We start from the raw sequence: 21,930 nt of genomic DNA on the forward strand, positions 1-21,930 counted from the left end.
TCCCTCTTAGAGCACTTCTCATGTGCCAGCACTAAAGGTGTTCCAGGACCCTCTAATATTTTTCTTGTCCTGGTCCTGGAATAAACCATTTCTGCTTGGGACCTGGATCCCCTGGCTGGGGAATGAAGTTTTAAAAACAAAATCTTAGACCTTAGGGATGCTCCTGGCTACATGGGTGTCAGCTCTTTTAGGCCCTCTCAGTGAACAAAGCTAGGAAAACAGGCACGTATACTCCCCTCAACCTATTTCTATAGGTAAGTATATGTATGCATTATCCATAATCCATCCACCCACCATCCATCCATCCGTCCTCCACTGAGCCAGCCACTTAGCCATCTATCCAAAACTATGCATTCACATGGATTTTTCCAATTAGCACCCAACAGCACAAAGTTCATTTCAGTCTTTCCTTTTTATGACTTGTAGCCTCTGTCACTGACAATGAGAAACTTTGATATTATTATCAGCAAAATAGCTGGGCATACACAAAAGGCACTTTCAGAATTGCTAACTTATAAGAAACATATTCACTAGCTCAAACACAGCATTCACTTATAGTTTTTTTGTTTTTTTTTTTTTTTTTTTTTTTTTTTTTTTTTTTTTGCTTTTAGCTTGATGGTAAAAAGTCAAAATTTTGTTTTCCAGTTCCTTGGGTAACCCTCTACTTTTCAATGAGGTGTTTTTAATCCATTATAGTGCCATTAGGCTCTTCTGTTTCTGTGTCACTTTGGGTCCCTCCTGAATCCTGCTTTGTGAATTATGTGCTTCCTTTTGGGGTGTGTGGAACAGTTCTGACATGGTCCTAAGTCAGAGCCCTATGGAAAGTTGAGCTCAGATAAGGGCAGCTCTTTCCTCACCCTTTCTCTATTTCTTCTTTCCTCGCACCCATTTCCTGCCCTTCCCTGTTGGTGCCCAAACCCATTTGCTTGTGGTTTATCCTTTCTGTCCCTCACTCCTTTTTAATTCATTGTACTGAGCAGGGGGCATGGTGGGTCCTCAGTAAATGTTCAAAATTAAACAAATTTCTTTCATAAATTCTAGCTCTGGAAGTCCATGCTCTGCTTGAAATTTCTCTGTCCTATAGTGGAGCTGGTACTTCAACTCACTGCACTCAACAAAAGGCTCAGAGGAACATCACTGCCTTCCTTAATTGGGCCCATTCAGGAATGAATCCAGCAGCCACTTAGGAAAGAATTAGCTGACAGTAATGAAACCATCACTCTTCTCAGATATGAAGAGTCAGAGAGTTCAAGAACTTGGCTTGATGGAAATTCTTAGGCAACACTTTCACATTTATGCTATATTCTTTTTTCTTTTTAAACATAGCATCTTGAAAAAACTTGTCAGCATAAGAAATTATTTTTAAATCTCTGGAAATTTACAAGATTAAAGTGAGTAAGAGTTGTATAGTTACATAAACATTTCCAAGAAATATAATGATTAGTAAAAGTTGTAGGGTGTTTTATTGGGGGGGTCACATTATAACTTCTTTGATAATCAATTCCCATTTTCTCTGTAATCAGTACTTATTTTTCCAGTTAATGGAGAAGGAAGCCACCAAAGATGAATCAGTTTACTTAAAACAAGTCTTAAATCTCCAGGAAGAAAAACAGGGTTTTGTGCATGTAGATGTATGGCTGGGAAGGAAATTACTATCTGATACCATGTATGTATTTTCATGTCTGGAGAACACTTGGATCAAAACATGAAAAAACAGGAAACTTTAGGATTAGGATAATATGGATGGTCAAGACATTTCCAAGAGGATAATAAAATGTATTATAAATTTTGCAAATTAATAGGTTTTTCCATATGTAAAGTATAACCAACCCAGTGCCTCTAAACCTTGCTGTAAACCTATCATTAAACCATCTCCTGCTGGTGAGGTTGCAGAGGGCTGGGACTCTGCACTTCAGGTGTAGGAACAGGGCATCAGAAACCCCAGAACTAATGAGATTTATTTACAGAGGATCCAGATAGCAGCTCATATTGATTCAAGGGCTTCTCCAACATCCCTGGGGCTGGGCTTCCAAGTCAAGACTGGGGACTGAGTCCAGCTCCACATCACTGGGTGGGACAGCCTCTGTGACCTGTGCTTTCCTCATCTATCTAATGGTTGTAGAGATGGCGACTTAAAGGCAGTGGGAGCATTAAACCTGATGGGAAGCACTGAGCAAGTGTCCAGCACAGGGCAGAAGCTCACGAGGTAAGCGACAGCCTCATGACAAGAGTCAGGAGTCTGGTCCCAGCTGCCAGCGCTGGAACATTTGCTCTGCCACTCATTCACTGTGTGGCTTGGGAAAAGTCACCTGACTCTGCCAGCCGCTGAAGAGGAAGTACCAACTCAGAGGAGGGATAACAACCAGTACCAACTCCGAGACAGGGATGGTCTCACACAGAGCAGGTGGGAGGGTCAAAGGAATTCACATGGACACAGTGCTAAGCAGGCGGGCTCACTGCATTCTCCAAGAATTAGTGCTGGTTGCTATTAATGATGATTATTCAGCCAGCCCACTAGAAAGGTGGGGAGTGCATGGTGGTGGGGGTCAACTAGTGTACAGGGTAGCAGCCCTCTGCAGAGTTCCAGCAGCTGTGTTGGTGACACAGGTCAAGAGCTTAATATGGTATACACAGCCCAACCCACTCAGTAGGTGATGTCAAGGGGGTTAACCTACAACGGTGCAGAGCCAATCCAAAGCCCAAAGGACAACAGCTAGCAAACCCACAGGAACGTATTACAGCAATTCAGCTGCAGGGAACATCACGGAAAAGCCTGCTCTTTGTGTGTGTGTGTGTGTGTGTGTGTGTGTGTAACCCCTGTTCTCTAGTTGACCTGTTTCAAAATATTTGTTCCAGGGAGAGAGAGGAAACACATCTTAAAGGTGGTGAAGGTGTCCATGGCCAGGTGCTCGCTCACCCTCCTTGTGACTGCTCATGCCCTGGTGCAGTTATTTAAATGTGCTTATCGCCTATAAAAGCTGTATTTCATCTCATGAACAGAAATCAATAGAAAGAAAACAAACAGACTCTCCTGCCCTTCCTTCTCAACATGCTGATAAGTGAGCACCTCTCCTGCATCCACGCTGTGGTAGGCAGGGAAACAGCTATTTGTATCTCGCTCCACTTAAACGCACACAGAATAGCCTGGGTCTCATGAACTTTACAGCATTGTTCCCCTGGCAAGGCTCTCTTGTTCTCTCTCGTCCTCTGCCTCTTCCTTAAGGAAGTGGCTGGGTGTGGACGTGTGGATGCCCAGGTTCCCTAGGGGAGAGCATTACCAGAGGCCCACAAGCTTCAGAGTTCAGGAATGTGCTGAAAACCAGAAGTACCCATTAACTCCTATGGAGCTGAAACTTAACCTGAACTTGACACGAGTCTCTCGAGTTTATCTCGCTTCGTCTGCACATAACACAGTTTCCTCTAGGGGTCTAAACAGTATATGCATGGCTTTATTCTCCTAAAATCTGAGTTATCCTCTTAAAGCCCCAATGTTCCTGAAACCTTCAATAAACTGAGCTGCAGATCTGTAGGGGAGTTCCCAATGCTGTTATATCCCAAACACGGCTTTGTGGAAAGAGCCAGGGATAAGGGTAATTGCAAGATTTTCTTTAAACTGCTTTCTGCTTTTGAAACCAGAAAATGGGCTGAATCTTCTCACTGTGATCTCATGATTTAAAAATAGGAAATAATCACTCAGAAATTTCACCCCAAATGCTGTTCTTCCCTCATGTGGCTGCCCTGTAGCTGACCCCACACGAGGTTTTATAGAAAATGCCTAAATATAGCTGCTCTGGGGACCAGGAACACACACTTCCTTCTCCAGGGGACACATGCTTTCACTGGCTTGGCTTCCTCTGGATGCCAGTAAATCCAATTCAAACTCCTGCTCCATTAACTACCCAGGTACACAATGGGGGCACAGTTAGACCCCCATGGAGTTTTGTTTTCTCATGTCTCTATTGCTAAGAATAACCCCTATCAATCAGGAATGAAATGGAAGCTTCTTTCCACACTCTCTTTCCTCTGGTTCAGACGTCACCTGGAGAATGTTAGAAGCAGAATACTGTATCCCTTTTAGTATTTTTTTTTGTTCTACTTAATACTATTGGTTGAAATCTGTAGTTAACACATAATTATTCTTAGGTGTTGAAATTTAACTGAAAAGTGATCTCTGTTAAATATAAGAGTGGGAATAAGAGAGGGAGGAGATGTACAATTTGGGACATGCGCAAGCTGACTTACCCCAAATGGTGGAGTTAGAAATGTGCCAGCGGATTCCAATTCAATCCCATCAAGGTGGCATGTACCAATGCCATCTCACTAGTCCAAGTGATCAATTTCAGTTCACAATTGATCATACTGATAGGTCTAAGAGTCAAAGGGATCACATAAACAGACTAGTATCTGCTAATACTAACTGATAGAATAAAAAAGGGAGAGAACTATCCAACATGGGAAGCAGGATACACAACAGACTCATAGAATGGCAGATGTCCCAAACAGCACTCTGGCCTCAGAATTAGCCCTTAAGGCATTCAGATCTGGCTGAAAAGCCCATGAGAGTATTTTAGGCATGGAAAGCCAAGACACTCTGGCAAAACCAAACCAAACCAAACCAAACCAAACCAAACCTAAATCAAAGATCTCTGCGAGTGAGATCCCATTAGAAAGAACGGGCCATCAAAGAAGGAAGTACCTTTCTCTGAAGGGAGGAGAGAATTTCCACTTTGACTATAGCCTTGACTAACTATGATCAGAGTCGGCGATCATTTAACTCAGAAGGCTTCCATAGCCTTGGCAACTCATGACTAGAGCCTAGGTTGATTACTAACGCCATAAACAAGAGTGTCAATTTGTTAAGTCAACAACAGGAGTCACTGTGCAGTTACTCCTCATGTAGGATCTCTGTCCTTAATGTGCTGTACATTGTGAATTAATGCTATAACTAGTACTCAAACAGTACTTTACACTTTATGTTCTGTGTGGGTACAAACTGTTGAAAGCTTTACTTAATATATGCTAAATTGATCTTCTATATATAAAGATAATTGAAAATGAATCTTGATGTGAAAGGAATGGGAGAGGGAGCGGGAGAGGGGAGGGTTGTGGGTGGGAGGGAAGTTATGGGGGGGAAAAGCCATTGTAATCCATAAACTGTACTTTGGAAATTTATATTTACTAAATAAAAGTTAAAAAAAAGAAGCAGAAAGCTTAGTGTTCACTTTCTTCCACGTGGTCACCCTCATGGCGAGGCACAGGTGTTTGTGGTGCCTGTTAGTGTCTGACAAGGATGAAGGAAATGGATTTGTATCAAGGTCCTTGAGCCAACCTCAAAGTCAGAGGTTCCAAGGAAAACAGCTGTCGATCAGAGGCATGATGGCAGGGAGGGCAGAGACATCGTTTGAGCACACTTGGTCACTCATAAGGGTGTGGTCTCACAGTTTCTAGATTTGGCTAAGAACTTGGGGGTGGGGTGGTCAGATGCTTGCCAGTGTTTCTTCAATCATACATTCTCTACCTTGGCTGGACAGATGGCCAGGCCCGCCCCTGAGCCTTAACTAGTGTGTTGTTCTCAAGGGTCTGCTGGGAATCTCGGGACGGAAGCCCCGGTGGTAACACTGTATACAGACTGCCAGTCTGTGTGTTGTGAGAGTCACTGGGCCTCTGCACCAGTGTTCTGGTCTCTGAGTAGAGATGAAGGCAGCTATGTGCACCACCAAAGAACCACGGAGTCACAGGAAGGCTGCCCTTGAGTACATCCCACTGCCCTGCTCCACGCAGCCTTGGCTAAACCAGTCACTCAGAGCAGGTGGAGGCAGACCTGTCGCTGCCTACCTGAATACAACTCCCATGCATCAGGACAGGGCTCTGGGTGGGATGCAGTCAGGGAAGGCAGGATATTCCAGAAGCTCTGTTTGTCCCTTGTCTGGGAATAAAACCCTGCCTCTCTGATTGCAGAAGGAAAAATACACAGCACAGGGCCCTACATGGCCCGGGAGTTATCAGAAGCACAGGACAGAGAACAAATGTTAATATTTAACCGAATAACAGCTATTTGTGACACGCGCTCCATGCTTGCCAGTCTCCCACCTGGGGCTTTCCCATTCTTGGTCATCCTTGTCTTTCTCTTCCTTGCTGTCTCCAGTATGTGGGTGTTTCTGCACAATTCGCATTCCACCGGCTTTCACTGGAATGGAAACAGAGAGAGCTATGAGCAACGTGGTACTGGAGCTGCCCAAGGGGCAGCTGGCTGCCCACAGCTACAGCTACATGGAGACTGGCAGTGACCGCTACCAACCAGGCAACATTCCTGTGGTCTGGGGGAGATTGCAGGCACAGCGCTCAATGCCACCTCTGACCCCACGTCTATGCCTGCAATTTCCCATCTGGTCACCTTTCAGAATCTGTGTAACAGCAGTAGTGTGGCTGCTTGCTTTAGGACCTGTGCATCTTCTCCTTGACATAAGGGATCACAGGAGTATCAGTGATGCTTTTCATGGGGTGACATAACCCTGGGTGAAATGGGCCACGGAGCCCAGTCAGGGGCAGCGAACACATCCACAGACTGTGCTATGAAACCCTACCATTGGCAGATGTTAGTTCTGGTTTTTAGAACAGCTTTATTGGTACATGGTTCATGTACAGCATAATGGGCCCATTTTAGCTGCACAATTCAGTGGTTCCCAATGTATTCAGAGCTGTCCAGCCTTCACCACACTCAGTGGTAGAAGAGCTCCATCACCCCACACTGAAAGCCATAGCCAGGGCCTGGCAACCAGTCATCTGGATTTGTCGCTTCTGGACAGATGATATAAATGGAATCATAAAATACATGGCTTCACAAACTGGCTCCCTTCACCCAGCATAGTGTTCTCAGGGCTCATCCACATTCTAACAAGTGTCAACACTTCATTCTTTCTATTGCTGAATAATATTCCATCAGATACCACACTGTTTTTCCATTCATCAGGCAAAAGGCATTTGGGCTATTTCCACTTTTTGGCTGCTATGACTAATGCAGCTAAGAACAACTTGCAAACAAGTTTTTGCATGGATTTTTTTTTTTTGGAAATTTATTTAGGCCAGCGCCGCAGCTCACTAGGCTAATCCTCCGCCTGTGGTGCCAGCACCCTGGGCTCTAGTCCCAGTTGCTCCTCTTCCAGTCCAGCTCTCTGCTGTGGCATGGGAAGGCAGTGGAGGATGGCCCAAGTGCTTGGGCCCTGCACCCTCTTGGGAGACCAGGAGGAAGCATCTGGCTCCTGGCTTTGGATTGGCGCAGCTCTGGCTGTAGAAGCCATTTGGGGGTGAACCAACGGAAGGAAGACCCTTCTCTCTGTCTCTCTTTCTCTCACTGTCTGACTCTGTCAAAAAAAAAATAAATAAAAGAAATTTATTTATTTTACTTGAAAGAGTTACACAGAGAGAGGAAGAGGCAGAGAGAGAGAGAGGTCTTCAATCCGCTGGTTCACTCTCGAATGGCTGCAACGGCCAGAGCTGCGCCAATCTGAAGGAAGCCAGGAGCTTCTTCTGGGTCTCCCACTTGGGTGCAGGGGCCCAAAGACTTGGGCCATCTTCTACTGCTTTCCCAGGCCATAGCAGAGAGCTGGATCAGACGTGGAACAGCCGGTTCTCGAACTGGTGCCCATATGGGATGCTGGCACCATAGGCAGCAGCTTAACCCGCTATGCCACAGCACTGGCCCCAGCATGGATATGTTTTCAACATTCTTGAGTATACATGTAGGCGTGGAGTTGCTGGGCCGCACAGTAAGTCTGTATTTAGTCTTACGAGAAACGGCAGGCCGCTTTTCAAAGCCATGGTGGCCGCTAGTACAAGGGCTCACAATAGCTATGCCGGTCTCCTGCCACAACAGAGCTTGAATCACAGCCAACGTGTGGTACCGTGTTGGCTGGTGTTTCAAATTTGGCTGGACCAAAAGGCACAAAGTCCAGGGCAAGTTCATGATGTTGATGAATGGGAAGGAAAGTGTGAAAAGCAGCCTCAGGTCTTCACAGTTCAAGTTCATCACCTTTGATGTTCCTGGGAGAGATGGGCAGCCCCAGGCTTCAAGCCAATGACACCTGCTTCCCAGGCCTGCAGTGCCCCAGCAGCTGCCTATCTAAGAGGGTGAAACAGAGCGAGGGAAATAAAGGACCATGTTTGCACAGCTGGGCTGCAGCTAAGATCGCCTGGCTGCCCTCACTGTTTCTTTGCAACAGAGACGGGGGACATTCTACTTTAGAAAGAGGAAACTGGGAGCCTACTCAGTAATCTTCTCAAAAATCTGCTTTGTGTTCCAGCAGTGGGTTTTTAAAGTTTCATCCCAAGTGGCCAAATGCCTCCTCCCAGCCCTTGAGTTTTAATCATTTTATTTTTAGTTTCTAGAGCTTTCATGACTCTCGTGTCTCTAATTCATCAGGTCTTTATTAATAGCACCTTTCTTCTCATTTTCTCACATCTTCAACTCCTTTACACATTTGGCCGTCTTCAGGCACACATGTCTGACAGCGCAGATCCAGTTGTTCTCTGAGGTCCCTGGGTGTCTGTTTCTGTCGTTCGCTTCTGTCTGCCGATTCCCAGTCTTCTACGGTTGGCTGCGGACAAGGAGCTGCTCTTCACCGGGCTTTGCCAGTGAGGATGTCATGGGGCCCGCAGAGCAGACAGTGACCCTGAGGACAGGTCCTGCGTGTGCTTCTGTGGGTCCTGGACAGCCTCTTCGTAGCAGATTTCCCGGAATAGGACTTGCCAGACATAGTGTGAATCTGAACTCAGCTCACGTCACAGCAGACCTGTGTTCCCAAACTCGAAGGGATGGCCTCAAGCCCAGACTGACTCAGCCCAGCTTCCCTGCCAGGCCCGAGCCTTCCATGCAGCCAGGTAGTGACCCCACCTCCGTCCCCTCCCCAAGGGCTTGGCCTCTGAGCATCCACCCTGCTCTCTTACAGGGTCTGAGGTGCCACACCCTGCTTGGTGTGGGGCCGCTTAGGCTGTCTGGGTTTCAGTGTCTTCTTTGTTTTCAGTCCCTAGCGATTTCTCTCACTTTGAGCTCAGATACACAGATGGAAGGAGAGGAGATGGAAGGAGGGAGGAAGGGCGGATGGGCCACCATTTGCAGGCAGTTTTCAAATTCGAGATTCCCCAAGTTACATCGTCTGCCACACCACTAGAAATGGAGATAAAATTAAATCCTTAGGAGGCTGAGATAATTTCCCAACCCCTTGAAACTTGAATGCTTTCTGGCAAAGGAAGAATCTAGAAATGTCCACTAAGTGAACTTTTGAAATTCATTTCCCACCTCGCTTTATCCAAAGCACCTCTGAAATTGATTAAAGATGTCTGGTGTGGTCTGAATGGCATTCTCTTAAAAATTCATAGGCTGAAGTCTTAACCCTATCACCTTAGACTGTGAATGGATGAGGGGGTCCTCAAAAAGTTCATGGAAAATGCATTTTTTTTAAAAAAGTGCCTGGATTTCAAAATACTTTTGCATCAAACTAAACCATTTTTTAAATTCCACTTTTCCACAAGCTTTTGAAGATCCCTTGTATTTGGAGACAGGGCCTTTAAAAAGGTAACTAAGTTAAAATGAGGCCATCAGGGTGTAGCCGTACTCAATGGGACTGGGTCCTTGTGAGGACAGTGCCGTCTGCGAGGCACGGAGACAGGCCTCAGGAGAATCCAGCCTGCACACACCTTCACCTTGGACCTGCAGACGTGACAATGGAGAAATCAGTGTCCACCAAGCTGCCCAGTCCATGCTGCTTTGGCACGGCTGCCAGCAAACTAATGCAGATGCCCATTTGAAAATGATCTCTGTATTTCAGGCATGGAAAGCCAAGACACTGTGGCCAAAAAAAAAAAAAATGATCTAAATGAAAGATCTCTGTGAGTGAGATCCCAGTGGAAAGAACGGGTCATCAAAGAAGGAGGTACCTTTCTCTGAAGGGAGGAGAGAACTTCCACTTTGACTATAGCCTTGACTAACTATGATCAGAGTCAGCGATCATTTAACTCAAAAGGCTTCCATAGCCTTGGCAACTCATGACTAGAGCCTAGGTTGATTACTGACGCCATAAACAAGAGTGTCAATTTGTTAAGTCAACAACAGGAGTCACTGTGCAGTTACTCCTCATGTAGGATCTCTGTCCTTAATGTGCTGTTCAATGTGAATTAATGCTATAACTAGTACTCAAACAGTATTTTACACTTTGTGTTTCTGTGTGGGTACAAACTGTTGAAAGCTTTACTTAATATATGCTAAATTGATCTTCTGTATATATAGATAATTGAAAATGAATCTTGATGTGAATGGAAGGGGAGAGGGAGCAGGAGAAGGGAGTGTTGTGGGTGGGAGGGAAGTTATGGGGGGAAAAAGCCATTGTAATCCATAAGCTGTACTTTGGAAATTTATATTCATTAAGTAAAAGTTTAAAAAAATGATCTCTGGATCATTTTAACTTGGCATACATAAAGCTGTTACACCACAATCACTGATGTGTTCATAACCTGACTGAAAGTTAAAAGGGCCACGCAACTACCTGCAGAGAAGACTGGAGTAAATGCCAAGGTAACACTTGAAATGACCAAGGCTTCTGAAGCTCCCACGGGCGGTCTGTCCCTTGCAGTGAGCACACCACGTCCAGCATTAGCGCTTGCATTGGAGTTAGTTTCTAAAACAATTAGCTTCATTAATCCCTCTCAGTATGCCTGGTGATTAATGCAGCAATAAAAAGCAGCAAGAAGAAGAATAACTCAAGGCTCAGACAGACTCATTTTAACTTGCAATGCCGGCAAAAATATGACAGTACATACTTATTGTGATTGTCGTATGGTTGTCTCCAGAACTCTTCACTTGTAAAACTACAAAGGGGGAACTATTTTTTTTTTTTTTTTTGCAGAAATCCTTGCAGGGTTATTTGCAAATCTAAGTCTTTTTTTATGAGAGACATTAGGAAAAAAAGAACTCTGATTTTTGTAGCTGTGGCTGTTATTCAAATAAGAGCTTCAAAGGTGAAAACAAAACAAAACAAAACAAGCCTCCTCCTAGAAGAGTGCTGTGCAGAGGGTAAGGGCATGAGTCTGGAAGTCAGAGCCCTGTGTTCAAACCCCATCTCTGTCCATGTATGCATATGTGTCTGCGTGCCTGTGCATGCGTGTATGTGTCTGCACGTGTGAGCATTCACATTGCCTGAGCAAGATGCTGACGCTCTCTGTGCCTCATGGTCTCTCACCTGTAATGACCGTGTTCTTCCCTTGTAGGGACAGCTGAAGATTAAATGAGTCAGCGCCCAGCCAACATCTCCAACATGGTTTGACAGAGGTATGGGCCTGCCTGTTACCCAGCCTTATCAAACATGTTTGAAAGCTGCTCAGGTCTCAGTCCTTGGAGAGACCTTTAAAGTCTCTCCCATGCACGTTCTTCACCCAGAAGGGGAGATGGCAGTGCTGTTATGGGTGAAGCATGGATGAGATGTCCTGTCAAGTGCCTGCCCCCTGAGGTACCGGCCATGAGGCCAGCTGACCACTGCAGCATCCTCATTGTGATGTCACCACCCAGCTGAGCAAGCTTCTGGGGAGCCCCAGGTCCTGGCTAGTTTCACTGCCCTGACCCCTGTCCCTGCATCCCCACTTCACAGTAACCCACACAGTAATCCCAAGGCATGAGAGGGAAGCCAGTTACCCTAAACCACACAGGAGTCCTGGGGTCTGCCCACTGACCATATGCAGGCTTCTGTCCACGAAACAGAGCATCACAGCTGCCCAGTCAGACAAAGCTCAAACCTGTACATGGAGCCTGGCTGTGACAGCTCCTGGCAGAGGGAGGGCGATGCATGTGAAATGAGCAGCTCTCTGCAGAGCAGCTTCCTGTCCAAATAGCAGAGGGAGGGGAGGCAGCTTCATCCATATCTGACCGCAGCAGGTGAGCAATCACCTTGTACCCCTGCCCAAGCACCCCTCAGCGGTCTGGGTGCCAACTGGAAAAGGATCTCGCTTAGGAGCAGGCTGGACGCTTCTCTAGCAGGAAGGAAGAATCAGGGTCTCTCCGGGAACACTCACTACCATGAGGGCTGATGACCCAAGGTGTGGTGTCCAGTAGAGAACAAAGGTCTGTCAATCCACACAAACGTACCAAAAGCACGGACCAGAGCCAGGCAGCCAGTGTATGGTACTTCCGTTCTCGCCTGAGTAGAGCCACTGAAAAGTTATTCACAGACAACTAATCTACTTGCACCTGGAGAGGAAAGGTTCTGAGGACTGTTCTGGCAGTGAGAACAAATGAAAACGAGACAGAAACAACCAGTCTGTAGGTTAGGACTAAGCCTCCTGCTGTCAGGTAGAGAGCATTGAAATGGCAGGTTAAGCAAAGAGACATGGGACTGGACTTCCCCACCTTCCCGCCCATCCTCAGAATGGGGAGATGAGGTGAGCACAACTTCCGGCTGCTAACAGGGTCTATCTACCTCTAACAGGGCCCTACAAGGAGACAGGAGGACCACTTGGCAAGCACTGACTGCCCACTCAGTCAATGGCGGGAGCCCTGCAGATGGAAAGTGGGCAGGCTCAAGGGCGACAGGCAGAGAGAACACAACACGTGCAGAGGCTGGGAGCTGACCACTGCCAGGAGGCACACACTACGGGGGATCCCGATGAGGACCCTGCACCCCGGACCACGTGCAGTCCTGAGAGCAGCTTTCAGGTGTGTGCGCGCCAAGTGGAGACAATGGCTCTGCCACAACATGAGCCCAATACAGTTTCACATCTCAAGGATACTGAGGAAGAAAAAGGAAAACTGCTCTTCTGCATGTGCTCAGACCCCTGGGCTGTGAGGGCGCTGGGGCCCACAGGGCAACCCAGTGGCTCTCCAGAGGTGGAAGTGAGGTTCAGGGACGTGGTGTGATCCCACGGTCAGGGAGCTTGGACTCAGAACTGAGGCTGGGTCCATGCTCCGCAGCAGGTGTGTCCCATTCCATGACATACCTTTGATCTAGAAGACAAACTGGACAGGAACCGGGCCAGGACGAGGTCCCTGCTGCACAGCTGACTGTACCTCCTGCAAACTAAGGAGCGTGGTGGGCAGTTAACACAGGCATCCTGAGAGCAGAAGAGAAGCTGATTCCAGAAAGTCCAGAGGAAAGGAGGGCTGGCTGCCTGGAGGTGCTGCAGAGACCAGGCTCTGGGGACTGTGGCTTGAGGCAGGGCCTGGTGAGATGTCCACCAGCCATCCTCCTGGCCTCCCTTGTACTGGGACGGGGCCATTTACCTGGCTTCTGTCAACTGCACAGGAGAAGTGACTGTGGTGGGCAGCATCATGGCCCCTCCTGGGAGCCTGGCAGTGTGTGAGTTCCATGGAAAAGGAGAATTAGGCTGCTAACCAGTTGACTTTGAAATAAGATTATTCCGGATTATTAGGTGGGGAGTGGCTATGGAATCACAAGGATCTTTAGAGGTGAAAGAAGGAAGCAGAAGTGACAGGGTCAGAGTGTGTGAGATGAGGACAGGACCAGCTAGTGTTGCCTTTGAGGATGGAGACAGGGCCCACAAGCCAAGGAATGTGGGTAGCCCCCAGGAGCTGGAAGAGGCAAAAACATGGATTCTCTGTTGTTGTTGTTTTTGTTTTCTGCTGCTAACAGATCACTTGAGACCGGTAATTCAAATGAAACTTATTCTTCACGCTTCTGGAGCTTGGGAAATCCAAGACCAAGATGCTGGCATTTAGCAAGGGCCTTCCTGCTGCATCTGGACGTGGTACAGGCAAAACATGGTGAGACCAAGCAAATGTGTGTGCTCAGGTCCCACTTGGTGTCTGAAGGACTTCATGGGGGCACCCACCCTCATGGCCTCATCTAATCCTAATTATCTCCCAAAGTCCACACCTCCAAATACCACCAACATGGGAATACGGGGATTAAGTTTAGGGGTACACACTCAAACTGTAGCCTCCAGAAGGCACCAACCCCGCCAGCACCTTCTAAAATGATGTGACATAATTTTAGACTTCTCACCTCCAGAACAAAAGAAAATAAAATTGTGTTGTTTAAAACACAGCATTCATTGTAATTTGCTCCAGAGGCAAAGGGAACTGACACAGGCTATGTGCCACTTGCAGGGTGCCCTAAAGCCTATGGTGACTTAGACTCGGTGGCCCCTCGGCAGCAGCCACACACTGAAATGGCGGTGTCATGCAGCTGCCCAAGCTCCCAGGAGAGAAATAAGCTTCACTTTGTTTGCCGCTGAGATTTCAAGTTGTCTGTTACAATAGCAAGTACACTTACCTTGTAACTAACCTAGTACTTTTTATAGAACTGAATATTCCCTCTATCAACAGAAGTATTTCTGAAGACAGGAAGGGGAAAGCACTCAGAAAACCAAGTAAGAATGTAGAAATGAAAAGCAGGTGCACAGAAGACTCTAGAAGGGGCACATAACAGAAGGTGGTTAGGGAACAGGGAGAAACCTACACTTGTCTTGGGATGCTAGAGTCCACCAGGCCTGGAAGTTCCTGAGAAAATGCAGTAACTACAGGATCTTTGCCCTTGGCATGCTGGGAGCTAAAGCAGACCTGCTCCCTGTACCTTCAAGTTCTGATCAGTGACAGGCACAGGAGCTGTGCTTGGCAAATCCATGACTGTGGTTCATGGGCTAAAAGACCAATGACTTCCATTTCTAGCAAAAGAATGGCATCAATAATCTGAAAACCTTCCTGCAAGACTGTAACTCAGGGAGAAATGTTCGCGACAACCTGTTATATGCATCCTTAACTCCTGTCTAACTAATCTAACAGGGTTATGAACTGCTTTGAAGTCACTAAAGAAATCCAAGTGGTCTATTTCCCATTTGACTTTCAATAAATAGTCATGTTTATATTTCCATTTGATTCAATTTTGGTTGGGCTGTCATGTCTACTTTTTGAAGAAAATCCTAAGTAAAATTAGTGTCTATCAGATTTATGAGAACTTTAGCTACACATGGTCTGGCTCCCCTGGGAAATGGAGGTGAACAGGGCCAGCAAAATGTATTTGCCAAAGAGATTTTGTTCACATCACTGCCAAAACTCGGGGAGCCTGGCAGGAGTGAGTAGCAGTGTGGCTGGTAATTATGTCCTCCCTCTGCTGTGGAATGCCATTACCGCTGTTAGATGAAACAGAAAGACTCTGGCTAAATCCAACTTTGCTAATCTGGTTCTGCAATAACTCTCATAAAACAAGCAGTCTCACCCCATTTCTCTGCAAATATTTTGCAGTGGAGGGAGCCGTGGTGGGGTCTCAAATCATTAAGACTGGATTACTTCTACAGCGGACAGACGTTTGCCCAAATACGATGCAATGCCATCAATCACTCATAAGTAACAATGTTCCATATTTGCACAGCACTTCGTCCTGCTCTCCAGAGGCCTTTACAAACTGCCTCATTAATCCTACATCTTGGGAAGAGGCACCTGCAAGTCACAGGGTTCACTTCCAGGCAGTGGAGATTCCAAGAGGCAAAGGCCCTTTCGGGCTGATCCTGGGTCACTGGCTCAGAGAAGGGCAACACTCAAAATAGCTGAGTGAGTTTGTTAAATGGCACTGTCTTTGGCATCCTCATGGTAGGGTGACTGATAATTTAGTAGGTTAAAGTGCCAAGTGCTGTGCCTGTATACTGGAACACTCAACAAACTTTAGCTCCTATTCCCACCTTCCTGCTACCCATACTGGCTGACAGGGATCCCCTCACATTTGTCTGCAGGGGAGAGGGCTCAGACACAGGCAAGCTGCAGGCTTGCCATGCTGTGGAGGGAGTAAGAAGAGAGAGGAGGCCCTGGGGAGCTATGTAGGGAGTGCACTGTGCCAGGCATGGTGCCAGCCCCTGGACATAAATAGACCAGTGAGAGCCAGCCATGGAATTGAGGAGGAGAGAGCACACAGGTGGTGGCAAGTGTGATAGGGACAGTACACAGCAGGGGACTGGGTTGAGACAGCAATAAAGAGGAAACACAAAAGAACAGTGAGAGTTGCTGTAAGATAATTTTATTATTTCCGAGAGAGGATTTAAACACACTTCTGTTATCCAATTTAAGCACTTAATGAAAGCGTTCCTGAGGTTTTCAAGGCAGTTATTTGATTTATGAGTCATGTTCTTGGCTGTCCAGGATGACAGTGGGTGGCTTTTTAAAAAAATCTCCTCTGCAGAAGGGCGCAGTCTCTGGCTTCGCCAGACTAAACAGGAGTGCTGAGAGCGTCTTGCTGAGCAAGGTTCTCACACAGGGTGCTCTGCAGACAGGGCACCACTGGGAGGCCAAATAAATGCCAATGCCAACAGGCACGCTTCCAGCCTGTGCCTCGCCTGGGGCCTGGGGTACAGGGTCCTTCCTCCAACCCTGGCCAAGTGTAACTGGCCTTGGAAAACGCTGAGTGACAGCTCCTCCTAGACTTGGTCACATCAGCTAAGCAGCTGCCTTGAAGTGCTGGGCATCCCCAGGGGCTGGGGTCCTGAACCGGGATCACGGAAGCTCCCAGCTCAGGCCGAGCCACAGCAAAAAGGCAGCCCCGCCCTGCGACTCGCTCAAAAGCCGCTCATCTGGCTCCAACCAAGCCCTGCAGAAGTGGAATGACTGAGAGCTTCGGAATCTTAGAACCCAAGTTCACTGCCACACCAGCACAAACAAGTTGCCTCCCTTCCCTTTTGGTATAAATCAAATGATTTAATCTGTAATTCACAAAGCCTGGCTGTTTACTGAACAATTCAATGAAGATCAGAGGCCTGTATGAAACTTCTCCCAGGGAGTTAATATGTGGTTTATACCTCAGATCTTTTCTGTGTGGATATATCTAAGTGCAGCTTAATTACCGTTATTCTGATTTGGTAGCATTCCAACAGGTACTTAAAAAGCAGCTCTCCACCCTGGGAATGGGGAGCTGCGACAGACCGCTGCTGCCCAGCTCTGGGGCTCAGCCCTGTCCAGATCATAAAGGTACTCCTCCCTATGGAAGCTCAGATCAGGGGACAGCTGGGTGTGGACCCCTGTGATTGCTGTTAAAATTCTTTTTAACCCATGCTACACAAGTGCCTTCCAGACCTAGTTCTGTGACAGGGGAATGATTTTCTGAAATCGCTCAGCTCCCAAGTCCAACCCCATTGGTTGGCTTTGTGGTCCCTGGCAGGCTCTGTCCCCTGGAGCCCAATTACCTACCCTGAAATGTGACATACTTAGGACCTGCTCTTACTGTATGGAGGTGAGACTCCATGCCGCATGGTTGGGGACGGCACACAGAGATCACACGAACCCTTACCACAAAAGGAAGCCAGGTTTCTCCTCCTAGAAGACCTAGTTTCTAATACTCCAGGTGACGACATGGCCTGGCTTCTGGGACCCAAGGCTTTAGGTATTCTTGTTAGGGAGGAAGGCAGACTGGCTATGTGTGAGAGGGACCCAGGGAAGGAACGTAACAGCCTTAGAAGCATGCTCTGGGAGGAGCTGGGTATTTACACAACTGAAGCCCTGCCCATGTCCCACAACCCTGTAGAGGGATCCAAGCCTTCCTCTCTACCCAACCCCCATCTCCCTGGCCCAGCACCTTGGGGGCTACTGGATCTGGTAACACCCGGGAGGAAATGCACAAATGTCACGGCCGTTTGCCCAGCCAACATCCCAGAAGGGGCGAGAGGAAGTGGACCCCATAGCCATATATACGCCGGTGTAAATGCAGACTGGGCACTGGGCTCCTTGCTGAGGTTGCCCACGCCACCTGCCTGTGTGCCGATTCATCTTACCGCCCAGCTCTGTCTCCAGTCTGAAATTCTTACAAGGACCTCTGTGCCAGCCGCCTCCCGCAACAGTCTCACCTGCAGCCCTCACGGACCGGTGTGTGAACAGGGCCCGAGGAGCAATGCCGGGCGCGGGCAGGAAGGCTGGTAGGAGCGCTGCTTTCTAAGGGACAGCGCTCCTGGATCCTAGGTTTAGCAAAAGCACTTAGGAGAAAAAGGCTGGACGTGCACGGAAGTGTGTGGGGTGGGTAAAGGGGGTGGCACCGTGTGACTGCTGACAGAAACGGTTCCCGCTTTCTTGTTCTTCTTTGGGGTGACAAGCTGCGAGCCCGCACCTCGTCAGCACCGCCAGCCTTGTTCCTGGCTTCTGCTACTGTCCTTTAAAAGACCCGTGCGTTCTCAGCGGTCGACCCCAAGACTTTTTTTTTTGTCTTCTCTAAGTCGTGCGCCGGGGCCACACCCCCAGGGATCCCGCTACTTTGCCCACCTTCCGGGCCTGCGGGGAACCCGCGCACACCTGAGCGCCCCCGCGCACCGGGACCCCGTCACTACGCCCCAGCGGGGCCCTCCCTGCCGAGTCCCGGCGCCCGCAAGTTCGAGCCCGCCCTCGGCGCCCGCGCGAGGAGAGAAAGTGCAAACGACCAGTACCGGCGGGCGGGTGTCCAGCTTTAGTCTCTAGTTTCCCTTCGGGAGGCGACGACATGGTGCCACCGGCTTTCCGAGGGGCTGGGGCTGGGGCTGAGGCGGCGACGCGGCTGGCTGGCCGGGCGGGAGTGCGCGTGTGAGCGACACGCCAGCGGAGGGAGGGAGGGAGGGAGGGCGCGCGCGTGAGCCAGGAGCGCGCGTGCCCGCGGCGAGCCGGGGCCGCGCAGGAAGACGGACTGCCGCCGCGGGGCGCCGACGTGGCGCGGCCCCGCCCACCTGGGGCGTGCGCGATGACGCCGTGCGGCCGGCCCCGCGCGCGCCCGGCACGGGGCATGCGCGATAGGCAGCGCCACGTTGGAAGTCGTGGTAGCGGGCAGAGGAAGAGGCTGGGCCCAGGCTGGCAGGAAATTGGAAAGGGGCCAGCGCGAGGACGACGCCCGCTTGCAGCGTCGATGGCCAGGTCGCCACGGGCAGACAGGCGACGGCGGGGCCTCTGTGTTAGCGCCCCGGGCTCTGCTCAGCCTGAGAAAGCAGAAGCGAGACCCAGATGGGGCCGGCGCGGAGAGAGCAGGCGTGTGTTAAACAGGGAGCCACGGGGCTGAGGGACCGGGCCGCCGTCCCTCCGTGTCTGGCTCGGCCCTGTGGCGGTGGGCCTCGGTTTGGTCCAGAGCCCATCCCTCGCCCCTGTGCTCAGGGTCGCTTCCCTCTGGCTTTGCCAGGGCACGTGGCCACCATGGCTGACCTCACCGGCAGCGGGCCCCCGTGGTGGCTACGGTTCGGCCTTGACCTTGACCTTTGGCAGTGAAACTGTTCGGAGAGGTTCCTCGCCCCTTCCTCAGTCCTGCCGGTGTACTGGTTTCCATGCAACTCGCCCACGGCTGCCCCCAACCAGGAAATTCTGTTGCAGCTTGGGACTGCCACGCTACCAGTCTCGTGGTCACTCTTGCATCATATCTCCCTTCTCCGCCTAGCTTTGGGGATGACCCATGGCTGCCCTTGTCATCCAGTTCTCAGCTGCCGAGGCTGCCTGTCCTAGATTTCTGAGTTTCCCCAGCCTGAGCACGGGCCCTCTCCGCTACACTTGGCTTTGATGGTGTCCCGGTCCATTTTCTGAGACTGAGTCATTTTTGAAGAACTGAGATGTAGTTGCTTCACAGTTCTGGACACGTGGAGGAAGTCCAGAGCGTGGGGCTGGCATCTGGGAAGGACCTTGGTGCTACACCATCCCGTGGCAGAGGTTCAAGGAAGAACAAGGGAAGGCTGAGCACACGTGTATGGGCCCTGCTGCTCTAGTCACCTCTTTTTTTTTTTTTTTTTTTTTTAATTATTTGAAAGAGTTACAGAAAGAAAAAGAAGGACAGAATGACATCTTCCATCTGCTGATTCACTCTCAGGGTGGTCGCAGTGCCCAGGGCAGGAGCCAGGTGCTTCATCTGGGTCTCCCACATGAGTAGTAGGGCCCCAAGCACTTGGGTCGTGTGCCGCTGCTTTTCGAAGACCATTAGCAGGGGACTGGATTGGAGGTGGAGCAGCCAGGACACGAACTGGTGCCCATATGGAATGCTGGTATGCAGGCAGCAGCTTTACCCATTACACCACAACACTGGCCTCAAGTCACTTCTGTTAGGCCCCATCTACTGACATTGTTGCATAGGGGATTAAGTTTCCAACACATGAACTTTGGTGGGACATATTCAGGCCCACGGGTATGATCATCGTCCTGTTGATTATGGATGCCACACCTGTTTTTCTTGACTGAGCTCCAGATGCAATAACCCGCTGCCCCGCTGAGTCTGCACATGGGTATCCAACTCAGTGTTGCTCTGTTCTTTTTCTGTCAGGACACACATAAACATGCATATACCATGAACTGCTCTTCCCCTCCCCTGCTAAATTTCAGCATCACTAACAGCAGGATAGCTGTTGGCCAAGTGGCAGTCATGATACAGTTGTCATTGTCTGGCATTCACATCAAAACTTGCAGACTGGTGACAGCAGCTTGGAAGAAGATCCTGAAACCAATAGTGGAACATTTTTTGATGAGACACTGTATCGCTCATACCCTTAATGGAATGGAGTGAGAAAACAGGAAGACAATGACTTGAGTTCTGAATGGACAGAAGCTTTAGGAATACCTAGCCAATTAATTTTATGAATATTTTCCTTTTTATGTCTGTGAGAATGCTCTCTGGTTAAAAACTTATATTTTAATAGGTCTAAAAGAACTGTTTCTAAGAAATATAGAATGAAAATATTATGTTGAAAGAAAAATTGTATCAGTTCAACTGGCAGCACTTTTCCCCCTCATAGTAAGTTGCACTTAGGAGCCATACCATGTTAGACCCAATACCATATGGCGAACACTGGTGTGAAAGAAAGAGCAGGACTTCCCAGGGTTCTGGTGGCTCCAGACCCACTGGACTTCCCTGAGGCCTGAGAAGATCCATGTCTTTGCCTGTGGCCTGGGACAACACTGATGGAGACACTCAGCTATAACAGCCAGGTCTAATTTCCTGATTCACTGACCTGCCCACAAATAGCTTCCCATCTAGAATAGAATCTAAGCTGTTCATTACAGTGTGGCTTACTCTGCCTACTCAGTAGTATCCCTATGAAAAGAAATAGTTATTTAAGAAGATCATGAACTTAGACTGAGCAAAAAATATTTTTCAGCCTCTCTTATAGCTGAAGATGGCCAAGTGACACAGTGATGGCCATTGAAATGTAAGTGAAATCTGTAGGAGAATTTCCGAAGGGATGTTGCACCCTTGAAGTGAGTGTGGCCCTTCTGCCTGGTAGCTTTGTTGTTCCTACCATCTTGAATGCTAAAAGAAGGCAGAACACAGCCGGCGCCGTGGCTCACTAGGCTAATCCTCCGCCTTGCGGCGCCGGCACCCTGGATTCTAGTCCTGGTCAGGGCACTGGATTCTGTCCTGGTTGCTCCTCTTCCATTCCAGCTCTCTGCTTTGGCCCCAGAAGGCAGTGGAGGATGGCCCAGGTCCTTGGGCCCTGCACCTGCATGGGAGACCAGGAGGAAGCACCTGGCTCCTGCCTTTGGATCGGTGCAGCGCGCCGGCCACAACACACGACCACTTGGGGAGTGAACGAACGGGAAAAGGAAGACCTCTCTCTCTCTCTCTCTCTCTCTCTCTCTCTCTAACTCTGCCTGTCAAAAAACAAACAAACAAACAAACAAACAAAAACAAAGCAGAAGGCAGAACAGTCACACTGTAGCTCTGAACCGAGCAGAATCATGTGCGGAAGGTGGCAGAGCAGAAAGTCAAAGGCATGCGGTACTTCATAGCTGTCTTCTGCAATCTCCCATTTATTGCCTGTCTGCACTGACTCCTGTGTTGGCTCAACAAGAGGCAATATCACGTCTATCTGGCTGGATGTTGTATTCCCAGCAAGAACCATGGTCGGTACAGAAGACACATTCAATAGGTATTTTCTCCCATAATTCTAGAGCACGCAGGCAGCGGAGCATGGATTGTTGGAAGAGGACTATAAAAGGGGACTCAACTGCACTTTCTGGGACAA

At 48.8% G+C, this 21,930-nt stretch overlaps 1 protein-coding gene across 1 annotated transcript in view; it reads right to left on the reverse strand.

Annotated features, from left to right (window-relative positions):
* The window catches only part of DAP (death associated protein), a 65,643-nt gene extending 47,007 nt beyond the window's left edge, over positions 1-18,636 (reverse strand). The window contains exons 1-2 of the mRNA XM_051853568.2: positions 18,394-18,636; positions 6,091-6,187 (exon numbers count right to left, since the gene is read on the reverse strand). Of these exons, the coding sequence (XP_051709528.1) occupies positions 6,091-6,187; positions 18,394-18,448 (152 nt within the window). The 5' untranslated portion in view covers positions 18,449-18,636. The remainder of the gene's footprint in view (positions 1-6,090; positions 6,188-18,393) is intronic.
* Positions 18,637-21,930: the final 3,294 nt, after the last annotated feature.

The sequence above is a fragment of the Oryctolagus cuniculus genome, chromosome 14, assembly GCF_964237555.1.
Source record: "Oryctolagus cuniculus chromosome 14, mOryCun1.1, whole genome shotgun sequence".
In the NCBI taxonomy this organism is placed as follows: domain Eukaryota; kingdom Metazoa; phylum Chordata; class Mammalia; order Lagomorpha; family Leporidae; genus Oryctolagus; species Oryctolagus cuniculus.